Consider the following 17,377-nt stretch of genomic DNA (forward strand, 5'->3'; position numbering starts at 1 on the left):
ATTTAGGATTTGAGCCAGTGTATGCGTATGACTCTGTATGAACTTGCTCCTGGAAATTCTTATGGTTTTTTACCCAGTTAAATAGGGGCTTTCGGGCACAAACTTGTGTGTGAATTTTGTTTTTATGGACCCTTATTTATTGTTGTGTGAACGAACTTCATGTATGATTGTTTGAACCTTGGATTGCATCTACTACATATTAGATAACTCAGATATTTCATATGTGAGTTGCTGTGTTTTTGCTTGACTAGCATCTTTGGCAGTTAAAACTGTTTCTAATATCTATCTGTTGTTAAATTTGGGTTTACTTTCCATAGAATTATGAATTCTTGTTCTATTATTCCATACATAGCAAACGATTCTGCCCGGTACCAGTTTCACTTCATCTTACAGTACCTTTTATGGAACTAATACACCATATTACAAAAGGAAGACATAACATTAAAAAGGAGTACAAAGAAATAATATAAAACAAGCAAAAAACAGCACCAAATGCATAACCTTATAGCGGACTTATGAATTCCCTATCATCAGCTTGATGGTTTTAACAATCTCAACAAACCATTCACGCTTCCTTGTGATCACCACATCAGAAAGAACAACTCCCACCACCAACCCACTTCCGAGACCAGCCAAAACAAATTTCCAATCAAATTCAAACGAGCCTGAATCATTTTCTTCGGTTTTTGAAGGCGACAGGCGAGGAGCCTTAGGATCTCCGCATTTCTTTGGCAAAGGATCTCCACACAATCCAGGGTTTCCTTCATATGAACTGCTACCGAATGAAATAAGTTGGGTTCCATGCGGTATTGGACCTGTCAAGCTGTTGTTAGAGACAACGAATGTTCCAAGGAATGTAAGCTGCATGAGGCTTTGAGGGATTTGTCCTGAAAGCTTGTTTTGTGAAAGGTCCAGTGATTCAAGCCACGTTAAATTCCCGAAAGATGATGGGATGGGACCAGTTAGGAGGTTACCAGATATATTGAATGACATCAGCCCCTTTAGGTTCCCAATAAATTCAGGAATCCTCCCTTCAAATCTGTTGCTTGAGATGTCAATCGCTACAAGGGCTGATTGAATCTTCGGATAATATCTCTCCACACCTTTGCTTGTTATCGTGATTGAGTAATATTCCTCAAATGATTCAGCCATGATGCCACCCCTCCAATGATTCATCACATGGTGATAAGAAAAGGTATATGAATCTACCTTCATATATGTTGACTGGTTTCGAGTGACACCCCTCATGACATTCCCGGAAAAGATCTTTTGAGATGGAAATTTGCCTCTGAAACTATTAAAAGATAGATCCAGAATTCGTAACTCAGGGAAATATTCAACATTGTCCTGATGAGGTTCCTCCATGAGACCGTAGAACGCGTTCTGGTGCATTTTCAAAACTTTTAACTCCGGAAGAGCTCCCAACCAAAAGGGAAAAACATCGCTGAATTTATTGTATGACAGATCAATAAACTCAAGTGTCGTGCAGTTCCCCAACGACCTTGGTAGTTGCCCTCGCAATTGGTTATGACTAACATCAATCACCCTCAGACTGCTTGTGCTGGTGTATATTTCAGGAAGAAAGCCGCTGAAAGAGTTGTTTCCAAGATATAAACCTAGCAGACCATCGCTGAAGAGACAGGGGGGAAGCATTCCACTCATATTGTTGTTGGAGAGGTCAAGGAACTGAAGAGAAGTCAGACTGCAGATCAACGGTGAAATTGCTCCATTTAGATTGTTATTCTTGAGCACTAAAACTAGAAGGTTAACCCAACGAAAGGCATCTGAAGGCTGGACAATGCTTGAAAGGAAGTTGTCAGAAATGTCCATCTCCGCCAAAGTCTTTGTGCTTGTGTTCAACATCCATTTTGGTACTTCATGCAAATTGTTGGAGGAAAGGTCCAAGGACACCAATGTTTCTTGATACTGCAGGAAACTTGGGAACTCTCTTATGTTGCACGAACTCAATCCCAGATATTTTAACTTTGGAATTAGGCTTGCATTCGTACTTTCTGTTTCTGTGAAAATTTTCAAATTGGTACGAGATAATTGTAAATTGGTGAGCCCTTGTAACTTATGAAACACCATGCGGAACTCCACTGTACCAGTCAGATTATTATCAGATGCATGAAATAACTCGAGATTGATGAGATTGGATAAGGAATTAGGCAATGGACCGGTTAACTGATTAGCAGACAGATTAAGAATTGTGAGGTGGGTGAGATTTCCTAGATAAGGAATTGGACCGGTTAACTGATTCGAAGACAGATAAAGTGCTGTGAGGTGGGTGAGGTTTCCTAGAGAAGGAATTGGACCGGTTAACTGATTCGAAGACAGAAAAAGTTCTGTGAGGTGGATGAGATTTCTTAGAGAAGGAGTTGGACCGGTTAACTGATTCGAAGACAGATCAAGGTATGTGAGGTGGGTGAGATTTCCTAGAGAAGGAATTGGACCGGTTAACTGATTCGAATACAGAGAAAGTCCTGTGAGGTGGGTGAGGTTTCCTAGAGAAGGAATTGGACCAGTTAACTGATTCGAATACAGAGAAAGTCCTGTGAGGTGGGTGAGGTTTCCTAGAGAAGGAATTGGACCGGTTAATTGATTCGAAGACAGAGAAATTTCTGTGAGGTGGATGAGATTTCTTAGAGAAGGAGTTGGACCGGTTAACTGATTCGAAGACAGATCAAGGTATGTGAGGTGGGTGAGATTTTCTAGAGAAGGAATTGAACCGGTTAACTGATTCTCAAATAGAATAAGTTGTGTGAGGTGGGTGAGGTTTCCTAGTGAAGCCGGGATGTAACCGCTAAACTGATTAAGGAAAAGTGACAGGACTTCGAGCTTGTTGAGACTACTGAGAGCCGAGGGAATGGAGCCACTAAAAGCATTCATTTCAAGATCGAGCTCCTTCAGTTGGGTGAGGTTTGCCAATGAACTAGGGACTGGACCGCTAAAGTAATTTCCTGAAAGGTCTAAATGTATGAGCTGCCTAAGATTACCAAGTGAAGATGGAACCAAACCCGAGAAATTGCAGTATGCCAAATCCAGCGTGTTTAATAAATCAAGCTTTTCGATTGACGAAGGCAAATTTCCGAATAAGCTAGTGGAGTCAGACAAATCAAGTGAAGTGAGAGTACTGCAAGACAAATCAAGGGACGACAAGTTGGCCAGCTGTGAAATTTGGGAAGGGATTTGGCCAGAAAAGGAAGAACCAGAGAGATTAAGATGCATGAGCCCAGGGAAATTCCCAATGCTAGTAGGAATTCGAGAGGAATTGAAGTTGTTGTCAGCAAGGTTCAGCACTTGAAGATGAACAAGCCGGAAAAGGCTGCTGTTGGAGTTGATAGAGCCCAGGAGACAGCTGCTACTAAGATCAAGGCCAATAACATGACCCGTCCTCTCATCACACACAATGCCATCCCATGCACAGCAGCTGACGTTTCGTCCCTCAGCTAGTTTCCATTGCAAAATCTTTGGATAAGCATCATCAGAATACGAGGCAGATCTGTTAATGATGAAGCTTTCCTTGAATTGCAGCAAGGCAGACCTCTCCTCGTCATGACAAGATTGCTGCAATGAGGAAACTGATGAGCTAACAACCACGAGATGAAGCAACACAACTTTTGAAAGTGTATAACACATATTGGAAACAAACAAGCACCGGCGGAATCCCATTGTGTTTTGTTCTGCACTCTTCGATATTAGCATGAAAGTGAGGTTGTGAGAGAGGTTTTTTTTATAGACCGGTCGTAGGGGTTCCGCAAGTTAGTGTGTAAAACTTTTCTAATATCCCATCCAAGTTTCCCATCAAAATGGCCCCATACAGCATGTCAGCAAAAAGTAAATACAAAATAAATCAGCAACCCCTTTTTCCTTTTATTCAAATAAATAACTGAATTTCTAGTAGACTCGAATTTGATGGTTAGTTCGAGGCAAATAATAGAACCACTTGCCCAAGCGGCACGGTCAGCACTTTTTTTTATTTTTTTTATTTTTTTTAATATCCGGTCATTATCATGTGAAAGGGTTACGTGCTGTAGTTATACATCTTCATGTGAAAGTGGCATGTACTATCCCTGTTAAACTTCTCCTACACAAGAAGCAAATAGCCTAATTGACCATAAATGTAAACATAAATATTTAAATTTTCACCGGATGAACTAACTTAAAGATTTAAATTTTTATAAACGAAGAAATATACAATATTTTTCAGCCTATGAAAGTTTTCACAGGGCATGCTAGAAATTTTCCATTATTAAACAAATACATGCTAAAATTGTAATTTGATTATGCTCTCCTTGTTCATGTGATTCTTCAAGGTGCGAGTGAAAACCATCCTCTTGGTGAATTAGTACAGGCTTGTCGTGACCTGTTAGAGAGAGATTGAAATTGTGAACTCTGTCATGTTTTTCATGAATTGAATTTTGTGGTTGATGAACAAACTAATTAACTTGAGTTTGTCGTATTTTCTTGGTCCAGTTTATTCGAACAAGCTCCTGCCTCTTGTCGACATATCTTAGTGTCGGACACTGCTGGAATATCTAGACTTTGTGATGGTTTGCTTTAGTTTTCTCTTATGGGCGTTTAACCTCGTTTTCTTTAGTTATATCTTTAATAACATTAGTCACCCGAGTCCGAGTGTTGTAGAAACAGACGAATATGTTTCAAATTATTGGTGCTAAAATTAGACAGTCCATATATCATCCCAATATTTGTCCCAAATGTTTCTTTCACTCAATGCAAAGAGAAGTGATGATTACATGTTTATCATTCACTTAGAAGCTATTACAACTCCGCCTGCAAGAAATCTAAACATTGAGTTAGAAGCTATTGCTGAATTAGAGTAACAATGATAGTTTCTTATAAAAAGAAATAATCCTGTTATGAAAAGTGTACAATTAAAATTTTAAAGTGCAAATAATAGTTTTTTATTATAAAAAAAAAAAGAAAAAAAAAGAATTTTCTTCAAAATAGGACTTCCCTAACTTTCCATGAGCTTTCGCTTCAACGTGTTTATTATTAGTTGAACGATTCAAGAAGTCCAAGTGAAGTGGACTCTACCATTGACCCGCAAGACGTGCTACCATCGCTATCCCATCCAAGTTTCCCATCAAAATGACCCCTTACAGTTTCTAAAAAAGACTAGGATTCTCTTCCCATTTCTTTTCATCTCATCCTCTCACAATTTTTTATTTTGTCTATTTCTTATTATAAAAAATTAATATAAGATGTTAACGTAAATAAGAGAAGAGGGAAAGAGAGAAGAAAAAAAAAAAAAAAAAAAGAATCCTACTCCAACAAAATATAAATACAAAATAAACCCCCTCTTCCTTTTATTCAAATAAATAACTCAATTTCTAGTAGATTCGAATTTGATGGCTAGTTCAAGGCAAATAATAGAACCACTTGCCTAAACGTATGGGGCACGGTCAGCACTTTTTTTTTTTTTTTAATTTTTTTTTTTAATTTTTTTTAATAACCTGTCATTATCACGCGATATTCATATTTAATAATACATTATCATATGAAGAATGCTTTACGCATAATAATGCAGTATTGGACAAGAAATGTCATGTGATGGTGAACAAGGACGAAGCCTTTACCGAGTGTGCTAACTTAAAGATTTAAATTTTTATAAATGAAGAAAAATACAATATTTTTTTTCATATTATCAGCTAACCTAAGAAAATTTTCACATGGTGAGCCAAAAATTTTCATTATTAAACAAATACATGTAAAATTGGAATCTAATTTTGTTCTCATTGGCCATATAGTTCTCCAAGGTGTGAGTGAGAACTATCCTCTTGGTGAATTGGAGGCTTGCCGTGAGCTGTTAAACAAAGATTGGAATTGTGAACTTGGTCATATTTACGATGAGATGCATTTTGTGGTTGAGGAATTAGCTAACTTGAATTCTCTTGGTCTAGTTTATTTCGCTCAAACTCCTACATCTTGTCATCTCTTGGTGTCATATGTTGCTAAAATCTTTATACCTTGGGATGTTTTGCTTTAGTTTCTCTTTGTTAGGTGTTAGCCCCATTTGTTTACCAAGAAAAATACGTATTAAAATTTAAACGACGCCAAACTTGAAACAAATATGTCCGAGAAGTGATTAGAAAAAGAGTGTAAGAAAAAGAGATGGCTTACGAATTGTAAGATGAGAATTGTTATTAGCACTCAAAAATCTCATTCTACACTCCCCATGTATGTATTTTCTTTCTAATTATAGAAAGTTTAGAGTTCAAAATAAGATTTTTAAAGTGCTTATAAGAATTACATTGTAAGATATAATCTTATATAATTAAACTAAGATAATTAGACTTAGTGGCTAAGTATATAGTACGCTACATTAAAAAATTAATGAAAAATATATGTAAAATTTTCTTTTTCACCAAAAGTTAATTTGTATATTGCATTAATTTGAATATTGGTACAAATGATAGGAAAGGGATCCTCTCTGGATCCCTTCCTTGTAATCTACTAAATTAAGGAATTCATATCGTTGAAAATTGAATTAACGGCCGAAGTTATTATAACTTTTAAAGTAGACCCTTATTTGTAGTCGTTTGATCAAATTTCAACAGTACGAGTCTTTTGATGTGGTGGATTAAAAAGAAGGGATTCGAAAATGATTCCTTTCCCACAAGGTAAGATCTTATACAAAACCTATGTGCTATTCTAAGTAAATAGAACCTATAATAAAGCTAATTACATTTACATCTCACAATCACTTTATCCAAAAAATTGATAATTTCAGAAGCTACAATCACTCTCAATCAAATCGTGTGATTTCTTTTCCTTCAACATTTAGCCCGTGGTAGCTTTCAATGTGGCTACAGACAGTACAAATGGTTGATACGTAATTCTGCCAGACTGGAAGCACCAAAGCTGGTTAAAACCTGAAATTATGGAGTGAAGGGCCTCCATAGATTGCTGACACTTGGAGCATGGGGTGGCGCGCCTCCATACATGGCTAACACTTGGAACATGGAGTGAAGGTCCTCCATAGCTGGCTATCCTGGAACTTAGGGTGTGAATGACCTCCATAGTTAGCTGACACCTAAAACATGGTGTGAAAGGTCTCCATAGTTGGCCGCCAGAACATACGAAGTGGGATTCTCTCTCTTCTCATTCATATTCTCTTCTTTCTTCTTTTCTCATACACTTACTTTTTATCTTATTATTTTTATTAAAAAATTATAAAATATTAACGTGATTTAACGGTAATGCTTATGTATGGTGGACAACCTTAAATATTATTATCATTTATCATGACAACCGTAAAAGAAAAAATAGGACAAAGGAACCTAGGAAGAGCCACCACTACTGATAACTTAGGGTGGAAAGTAGCTGGAAAAATGGGTTTCGCACAGACTTTTCGCACAGACCGTATGCATGTTATTAATATGGACATGAAAGCCACACAAAAAGAACTTGTGAAAATGAGACTCTATTAGTCAGTCAATACCAACTCATGACACTCATGAGCCAAGTCGCACAATTGAAAACAAAGTGACCGTGTTACATAAGGTAAATATTGTACAATTATTCAATTTTTTGGCAATTTTTTTATATTTTTCGGTGGAAATAATCTAATATCAGTTCACATTCAATTACATCTTCATCATCTAGAGTAATGATTTGTCCAAGAACACCATCATTGATTGGTGGTGGGGTTCCATATTGACTATCGTGAGGTCTTTCTTGTAGTCAATATATTCATAAGTTTTTTCTCAATTTTTTCTTTCATGAATTGTTGAGAATGAAAAAATGTTCAAGTAAATAACTCAATTTATTCAAATAAATAACTCAATTTCTAGTAGACTCGAATTTGATGGCTAGTTCGAGGCAAATAATAGAACCACTTGCCCAAGCGTTTGCGGCACGATCAGCACTTTTTTTAATTTTTTTATTTTTTTTTTTAATAACCGGTCATTATCATGTGAAAGGGTTACGTGCTGTAGTGATACATCCTCATGTGAAAGTGGCACGTACTATCCCTGTTAAACTTCTCCTACACAAGAAGCAAATAGCCTAATTGACCATAAATGTAAACATAAATATTTAAATTTTCACCGGATGAACTAACTTAAAGATTTAAATTTTTATAAACGAAGAAATATACAATATTTTTCAGCCTAAGAAAGTTTTCACAGGGCATGCTAGAAATTTTCCATTATTAAACAAATACATGCTAAAATTGTAATTTGATTCTGCTCTCCTTGTTCATGTGATTCTGCAAGGTGCGAGTGAAAACCATCCCCTTGGTGAATTAGTACAGGCTTGTCGTGAGCTGTTAGAGAGAGAGTGAAATTGTGAACTCTGTCATGTTTATCATGAATTGAATTTTGTGGTTGATGAACAAACAAATTAACTTGAGTTTGTTGTATTTTCTTGGTCCAGTTTATTCAAACAAGCTCCTGCCTCTTGTCGACATATCTTAGGGTGGAACACTGCTGGAATATCTAGACTTTGTGATGGTTTGCTTTAGTTTTCTCTTATGGGTGTTTAATCTCGTTTGCTTACCAAAAAACAAATACATGCTAAAATTTAAAGAAGGCAAAACTTGATGCAAATATGTACACGAAGCGATGAGAAAAAGGGTGTAAGAAATAGAGATGGTTAATGAATTGTAATATATAATCTTATATATAATTAAACTAAATAATTAGGCTTAGTGGCCAAGTATATATTGTGCGCTACATTTGAAAATTAATGAAAATTACATGCAAATTTTATTTTTATTTTTTATTAAAAGCTACCTAGGCTTTAAGCCATGGTACTCTTTACGTGGCTTTGCAAGTGGCAGTGAACTCGTTCCATATAAGTTCTTCTCCTATATTGAACTTGGCCATAAGCAAATTTATCGTTTCATCTAGTTATATCTTTTTGTGTCTATGGCATTATTGGACTCCATGAGCAAATTTGTTGTTTCATCTAGTTATATCTTTTATAACGTTAGTCACCCAAGTGTTGTAGAAACAGACGAATATGTTGCAAATTATTGGTGCTAAAATCAGACAGTCCATATATCATCCCAATATTTGTCCCGAACGTTTCTTTTGCTCAATGCCAAGAGAAGCGATGATTACATGCCTATCATTCAGTTAGAAGCTATTACAACTCCGCCTGCAAGAAATCTACACATTGAGTTAGAAGCTATTGTTGAATTAGAGTAACAATAATATTTTCTTATAAAATAAATAATCCTGTTATGAAAAGTGTATAATTAAAATTTTAAAATGCTAATAATAGTTTTTATTATTTAAAAAAAAGAAAAGAAGGAAACCAAAGAATTTTCTTCAAAGTAGGACTTCCCTAACTTTCCATGAGCTTTCGCTTCAACGTGTTTTATCAGTTGAACGATTCAAGAAGTCCAAGTGAAGTGGACTCTACCATTGACCCGCAAGAGGTGCTACCATCACTATCCCATCCAAGTTTCCCATCAAAATGACCTCTTACAGTATGCATGTCAACAAAAAAAAGATTGGGACTCTTTCCCCTCTTCTTTCCATCCCCTTCCATTCCCTCTTCTTATATTATTTTATTTTGTCTTTTTCTTACTATAAAAAATTAATGTAAAATGTTGACGTGGTTTAACCGTGACCGTTCACATAGAAGGAGAGTGAGAGGAAGAGAAAAAAAGATGAAAGAAAATCCTACTCCAACAAAAAATAAATACAAAATAAATCAGTTTTATTCAAATATATAACTCAATTTCTAGTAGACTTGAATTTGATGGCTAGTTCAAGGCAAATAATAGAACCACTTGCCTAAGCGTATGCGGCACGGTCAGCACAATTCTTTTTTATAATTTTTTTTATATTTTTTTCATAACCGATCATTATTACGTGGCATTCATATTTAATAATACATTACACATAACAATGCAGTATTGGACAAGAAATGTCACGTGATGGTGAACAAGGACAGAGCCTTTACCGAGTGTGCTAGCTTAAAGATTTAAATTTTTATAAATGAAGAAACATAAAATATTTTTTTCACATTATCAGCTAACCTAAGAAAATTTTCACATGGTGAGCCAAAATTTTTCATTATTAAACAAATACATGTAAAATTGGAATCTAATTTTGTTCTCATTGGCCATATAATTCTTCAAGGTGCGAGTGAGAACCATCCTCTTGGTGAATTGGAGGCATGCCGTGAGCTGTTAAACAAAGATTGGAATTGTGAACTTGGTCATATTTATGATGAGATGCATTTTGTGGTTGAGGAATTAGCTAACTTGAATTCACTTGGTTCAGTTTATTTCGCTCAAGCTCCTGCCTCTTAATATCTCTTGATGTCAGATGTTGCTAAAATCTCTATACGTTGTGATGTTTTGCTTTAGTTTCTCTTTGTTAGGTGTTAGCCCCATTTGGTTACCAAAAAAATACATATTAAAATTTAAACGACGCCAAACTTGAAACAAATATGTCTGAGAAGCGATTAGAAAAAGAGTGTAAGAAAAAGAGATGGCTTATGAATTGTAAGATGAGAATTGTTATTAACACTCAAAAATCTCATTCTAAACTCCTCACATATGTATTTTCTTTCTAATTATAGAAAATTTAGAGTTCAAAATAAGATTTTTAAAGTGCTAATAAGAATTACATTGTAAGATATAATCTTATATAATTAAACTAAGATAATTAGACTTAGTGGCTAAGTATATAGTACACTACATTCAAAAATTAATGAAAAATATATGTAAAATTTTCTTTTTTCACCAAAAGTTAATTTGTATTTTGCATTAATTTGAATATTGGTACAAATGATAGGAAAGAGATCCTCTCTGGATCCCTTCCTTGTAATCCATTAAATTAAGGAATTCATGTCGTTGAAAATTGATTTAACAGCTGAAGTTATTATAACTTTTAAAGTAGACCCTTATTTGTAGTTGTTTGATCAAATTTCAACAGTACGAGTCTTCTGATTTGGTGGATTAGAAAGAAGAAATTCGAAAATGATTCCTTTCCCACAAGGTAAGATCTTATACAAAACCTATGTGCTATTCTAAGTAAATAGAACCTATAATAAAGCTAATTACATTTACATCCCACAATCACTTTATCCCGAAAATTGATAATTTCAGAAGCTACAGTCACTCTCAATTAGATTGGGTGATTTCTTTTCCTTCAACATTTAGCCCGTGGTAGCTTTTAACGTGGCTACAGACAGTACAAATGGTTGATACGTAATTCTGCCAGACTGGAAGCACCAAAGCTGGTTAAAACCTGAAATTATGGAGTGAAGGGCCTCTATAGATTGCTGACACTTGGAGCATGCGGTGGCGTGCCTCCATACATGGCTGACACTTGGAACATGGAGTGAAGATCCTCCATAGCTGTCTGTCCTAGAACTTAGGGTGTGAATGACCTCCATAGTTAGCTGACATCTAAAACATGGTGTGAAAGGTCTCCATAGTTGGCCGCCAGAACGTACGAAGTGGGATTCTTTCTCTTCTCGTTCATATTCTCTTCTTTCTCCTTTTCTGACATGCTTACTTTTTATCTTATTATTTATATTAAAAAAATTATAAAATATTAACGTGAATTAACGGTAATGTTCATGTACGAGGGAAGAAAATGAGAAAGAAATTAGAAAAGAAGATAATCCTCCTCCCTAGGTGGACAACCTTAAATATTATTATCATTTATCATAACTGCCGTAAAAGAATAAATAGGACAAAGGAACCTAGGTAGAGCCACCAGTACTGACAACTCAGGGTGGAAAGTAGCTAGGAAAATGGGTTTCACACAGACTTTTCGCACAGATCGTATGCATGTTATTAATATGGACATGAAAGCCACACAAAAAGAACTTGTGAAAATGAGACTCTATTAGTCAGTCAACACCAACTCATGACACTCATGACTCTACTAGTCAGTCGCACAATTGCAAACAAAGTGGTCGCACAATTGCAAACAAAGTGATCGTGTTACATAAGGTAAATATTGTACAATTATTTGATTTTTTTTGCCAAGAACACCATCATTCATGGGTGGTGGGGTCCCATATTGACTATCATGAGGTCTTTCTTGTAGTCATTCATAAGTGTTTTCTTAATTTATTCTATCATGAATTGTTGAAAATGAAAAAATGTTCACTAAAATTCAAGATCTAATAAATCAAATAATTCATAATGCATTCATAAATTAATGAGTTTTTTACTCCTGAATATCCAACCAATTAAATAATTATTTATAACATATTCTATTTTTCTTTAACAAATAAGACAGTAATTGTTAGCGTTTTTCTTGAATTTTACGTAAACTTTTATGAAATAAATAGTCAATTATCTTCTACACTCATGTTGTGAAAGATGATGCACGTCATCATGATGGATCAAGCGCCACTTCATCAAACAATCTTACAACCCTTCCTACCAATTGCTCAACGAGTTTGGAGGAAACAAAAACATCACTCCACATACTTTCTGCACCTCTCTTAACATCTTGTGAAGTCGTTTTCCTTTTTACTTTGTGAACGTGACACTATTTTGACAAATGATGTCACGGTTCTATTGATTTCATATGTGACTTGAGGAGAACTTCCTCACAACACATTGTTGAACATGGAGATTGACCGTGGGCATTGAGGTCATTTTAAAAATAGCAACTCAAGCGACTCAAGAGCCAAATCATTCGGTTGTTAACACATCTATACGAGAGGTATAATCTGTTTTATATTGTATTTTTGTTTTTCAATTGTAGTTTTTGATAATGAAAGTGAAGTTCATTAAATTGGTTGATAATGTAGGTGGGAAAGGGCAGGGGAATGGGAAGAGGGAGAGGCATGAGAATAGTAGTATCTAGCTCACAGCCCACTCTACAAGTTTAAATGGTACAATCAATAGTCCTTTAGTTTTTGTATTGTTTATTCTTTACTCTTTTTTCAGCCAATAATTGTGTAAATTGTGATGAAAGGAGTATGATTTGGATTTTATAGGGTGGCTAAGTGTACGCTGCTATCATTTGGTTTTTAATAGGTACAAGGCTGCATTAGTGTCACTTCCCAAGTAGTGCCACCACAATCACAGTCTACCAGCAAAAGATACAAATCACCTGCAAAGAGAGACAAGTCCTGGAAGCCTTGAGTATGGAGGGAGTTTGTAGTTTGGATGTCACTGCACAAATGGAAGAAAACAAGCTACAACCATCTCTTTTCTTCTTTTTTGTGAATTAGAACAGTTGGACATTGATTTTGTAGTTGAACATTTAGAGTTTGATCTTGTTTTTAAACATGTGGATATTGTTTTTTGATGTTGAACATTTGAATATTTTGCAAGTTATAATGCTGATCATGTTGAAAATCTCATGTAATGGAACATGGTATCTCTTTTTGGTAATTCTATTGATTTAGCCTTGTCTGTAGATATATCATACTTTGAACCATCCATTTCATTTATATTCAAAAGTGCAAGATGTACAGTTTCTTTCCAAAAATTAACGGAAGGGAAAAAGTCAGGGACCGTTTGTGATGATTTACTTGAATGTGGCGCCAAATTGTTTTTAATAATGGATGAAGATTTGATTTCACTGCCAAAATCAACAACATATGAGTTTTTTTTTTTTTTTTTTTTTTTTAGGAAAATGAGAGAAAAGGTGAAAAAGCAAGTGGAGAATTTGATTTGACAAAAATACTCACAACTAAAGGATTGTCTTTCAAAAGCTATGGCTCTATCCCAGAGATTGTTTTATGTTTACAACTATACAAAGTTAAAACAATCCAGTTTTGTTTCCACTAAAGACACCCAAATCTGTAACTCCGTTAATGACGTCTCATTCATTTTGTACAACAAGGTTGAACCGAAAATCAAAAGAAGAAGGAAATTAAAAACAGCATTTGATCACTTATGAATTGAATCACACTAAATTGCATATGAATTGAATTGAATGAAAATCTAAAGATGAAGGAAAATTTGTGATAATTTCGGTACACAAACTTTCACTATGCCAGATTTCTAAATTTTACTTTAGGCGGGATTAATATGCACATCTCTAGCAGTATATAGTTCCCCTAAATAGATTTTTACTCAACATTTCACAGTATTAATGTAAATATGAGAAAACATAACCATCCTTAATCACAAACAGAGCATAACTCCAGTGTCATGTATGTCACAATGCAGAATTCACTCAACTGAATGCGTTTCTAGTTGATTATATATCAAAACTAAATAAAACTATGAAGTATATGAAGATAAAATACATACCTGGGATACCTGTCTAACAAAATCCCAGCATAAGGAGGCACATGGAAGTACTTAATGTGTGTTGCAACTGCCTAGCTGCTGAAACTCCTTCGGACCAAAGGACCCTGTAGACTACTCATTAGCAAAGACATCATGGTGTGTGTGCTGGATAATTCACACTAATAAAACTACAAAATCAATGAAAATTTTCACTCTGAAACTTGATCTGCTTTCATTGAAATAGAATCCAAGATCGTATGTGTTATTGCTATAAAAATAAAAAAATAAAAAATAAAAATAAAAAAATAAAAAAGCAAAATTCCACATCAAGCAGCAGGTATGTAAATGCTCTTCTATGTAGATTCACCTATTAGCTCTGTAGTAACTCACACACACCTTGCATATATAATGAATCACTTTCTTTTTAGCAAACAAAAAGAATACCGCGTGTTATGTGTAATAAGACGTCCAACACCAATTAATATTTAGCAGAAATGTAAAGGTTGTTCATGTAAATTAAAGAGTTATGAATTAATTATCAAATTCAGTCATGATCAAGCCCTCCTCTATAATTTTATGATTTATTGTGTTTTCTTTTTTCCCATGATAATGAGATACTCTCGTAGAAATTAGGGTCCACAAATTAGTTTCATGGTTAAAAACAACAAACTAACTCACATCAATAACAGTAAACTTTCAAAAGTGCTTTGTGTGTAAAATATGTACACCAAGTGAACATCGAAGCAGCTATCCATACATGTATATATATATATATAGAGGTAGAAATATTCGGAACTTAGCAGACCCTCTGGAGAGAAGACCGGGTTCATAAGGAAGACCATTACAAAGATGCCACCGAACCGGTGAAGATAACAAACTAAAAGGTTGTTGACATCAATGTAGCCATATAAGTGAGGGTTTTGGGTTAACATTTTGCTGTGTTAACTTTTGATTGAATAACCGGTTGCTTGATACAATTTCTGTATGTGAGTTGTTTGCTTTTATGCTTTGATTGAATCAACTAAATTAGATAGTGCTGCATTTCTAGATGACCTCTCAAGCTTCCGCATCACAACTAAATTACATATATTCGATGCAGATGGCAATTTTAACTTTTCTAGAATTGTGGAGTAGTGGTTTCTGAAGCTAACCATATAAGAAAATACGATTACACAAAGTTGCATTCAAATTGAAAAAAGGAAAATAAGTCAGGAAACTGAATTTGTAAGGAGATCAAGGACATTTCGATCTGGTCATTTACAGACAGCAATAGTGAAAATTACAGAAAACTATACCATCTCGCTTCGTTCATCTCGTGCAGGTGCTGAAATAGCACTTGGTTCGCGAGTTGGCGGTGCACAATCAGAGTCTGGAACTGTTGGAGCACTTGGTTCCCTGCTGCAGACAAACATCAAAACCCACAACCAAGTTCACCAAAAATGCACAGAAAAAACACCACTACCAAACTCCCAAATTTAATCCAAGTATTCTACAAAATCTAGAAAGAAAAATACTAAATCTCAAATAAAAACGCCAAAAAACTCCATAAGTTTAATGAAGAACCCTCCAAAGCTCAGAAATTTAAACGAATTTTTTTTTTACAAAATCATGAAAAATTTACTAAAATTCAATCGTATTAAATCACAAATTTGAATAAGATCTTCACATGCAATGGGCCTAGAAGGTATCTCGGATGATGGTGAGTCATTTGAGACCAACATCGAGGCCAGACATCACAGGAATCGTCGGCGATTCCGATTACAAAAGTCAGCAACTTCGTGTTCTTGGATGAAGCAGCACGCTTGATTTAGGTTAGAGAAGTTAGCGGAAATGGTAGAGGTTTGTGAAATTTCGAGAAGCTGGTGGTTCTTCAACCAGGATCCTCGCCGGATCCATTCTCTAGGATCAAGTAATCGTGTTCATTTATATATCGTGCGGTCATTTTTTGTTAGGTATTATTTATATTTGAATTTTAAATTTTAAATTTTAAATGATTTCTGACCGCATGATATACGATGAACGGACACGATTGCGTGATCCTTAAGGAATGAATTTGGCGAGGATCCTGGTTCGTTCGTGAAATCACGAGATTCGATGAGGTTTCTTAGGAGAATAGCTTTATTTTTGGTAAAACAAAAAAACAAAAACAAAAAATAATAATAATAATAATAAATTAAAAAAAAAAAAAAAAAAACACTACTGTTAGACCATCTTCAACTCTTAGATAAAAATTTTAGTAAGCTTTTTGTTAAGCATACAAGTCCTAAACACTTATTATTTTTAGAGAAACTGACTTAGGCATTGAAGATCTACTAGCCAACCCCCCCCCCCAACCTCGTGAGACGTGAGGTTTTGGTCTTTGATCAAAAGTGTTGATTGTTTTGTCGATACAAATTCGTCAAGACTGAAGACGGCGGATTTTCACTACCACAAATTGTTGGTTTCATTGAGAGCTTGATTCAAATACTAGAAGAAGGCTCTCGCAATTTTTTTGAAATTTTCTGTTACATATAATTTCTCGTACGCTCCTAGTCATTAAAACTATTCCTAGTAAAATTCCTTGATTAGTCATTGGAGAAAGAATACACACACCTGGACACTTGTTCTGCCACCTCATTCTCACAACATTACTGGATCTAAATGGGTGTATCAAGTTAAATACAAGGCATATGGCAGTTTGGATCGATATAAAGCACGACTTGTTGGTAAAGGGTTTCTTCAACAACATGGTATTGACTACCATGAAACATTCAGTCTGATCGCTAAATCAGCAACTATCTGACTCATTTTATCTCTAGCGCCCCAGTTCAATTTGTTGATTACTCAATTGGATGTCTCCAATGCCTTCCTTCATGGTACACTTCATGAAGATTTGTATGTAGCTCAACCTCAAAGATTATAGATCCTCTCAGACCTCATTGTGTGTGCAAGCTTCACGAGTCTATATATGGTCTCAAACAAGCGACGCGAGCTTGGTACGAGGAGCTCTATCGTAGTCTTGTAGCTCTCGGATTCCGTTCCTCTATAGCAGATCCTTCACTCTTTGTCAAGGTTGATCACTCACTCACTTTTATACTTGTTTATGCTGATGGTATTCTGATTACAGGTAACTCTTCTTCTCATTGTGAATTTTTTATCAACAAGCTCAATACTCAGTTTGCTATGAAGAATCTTGGTCTGTTG

At 35.2% G+C, this 17,377-nt stretch overlaps 3 protein-coding genes across 3 annotated transcripts in view; 1 reads left to right on the plus strand and 2 right to left on the minus strand.

Moving 5' to 3' along the window:
• The window catches only part of LOC148695481 (lysM domain receptor-like kinase 4), a 45,653-nt gene that overhangs the window by 10,393 nt on the left and 17,883 nt on the right, over positions 1 to 17,377 (plus strand). The gene's annotated exons all lie outside the window — the stretch shown is intronic.
• On the minus strand, positions 320 to 3,715 carry LOC137733153 (uncharacterized). The gene has a single exon (XM_088697710.1). It carries the CDS (start codon positions 3,703 to 3,705, stop codon positions 514 to 516), a length of 3,192 nt encoding a protein of 1,063 aa, XP_088553836.1. The 5' UTR covers positions 3,706 to 3,715; the 3' UTR covers positions 320 to 513.
• Positions 320 to 17,377, minus strand: part of LOC148695482 (receptor-like protein 6) — a 38,587-nt gene continuing 21,529 nt past the window's right edge. Inside the window, exon 2 of the mRNA XM_088697711.1 lies at positions 320 to 396. The gene's annotated coding sequence lies outside the window, so the exon portion shown is untranslated. The remainder of the gene's footprint in view (positions 397 to 17,377) is intronic.

The sequence above is a fragment of the Pyrus communis genome, chromosome 7, assembly GCF_041283825.1.
Source record: "Pyrus communis isolate YQ-2024b chromosome 7, ASM4128382v1, whole genome shotgun sequence".
Taxonomy (NCBI): Eukaryota; Viridiplantae; Streptophyta; class Magnoliopsida; order Rosales; family Rosaceae; genus Pyrus; species Pyrus communis.

Bases quoted from the DNA above. Each gene is read 5' to 3' on its own strand.
- LOC137733153 (XM_088697710.1), bottom strand. From the start codon at position 3,705: ATGCTAATATCGAAGAGTGCAGAACAAAACACAATGGGATTCCGCCGG.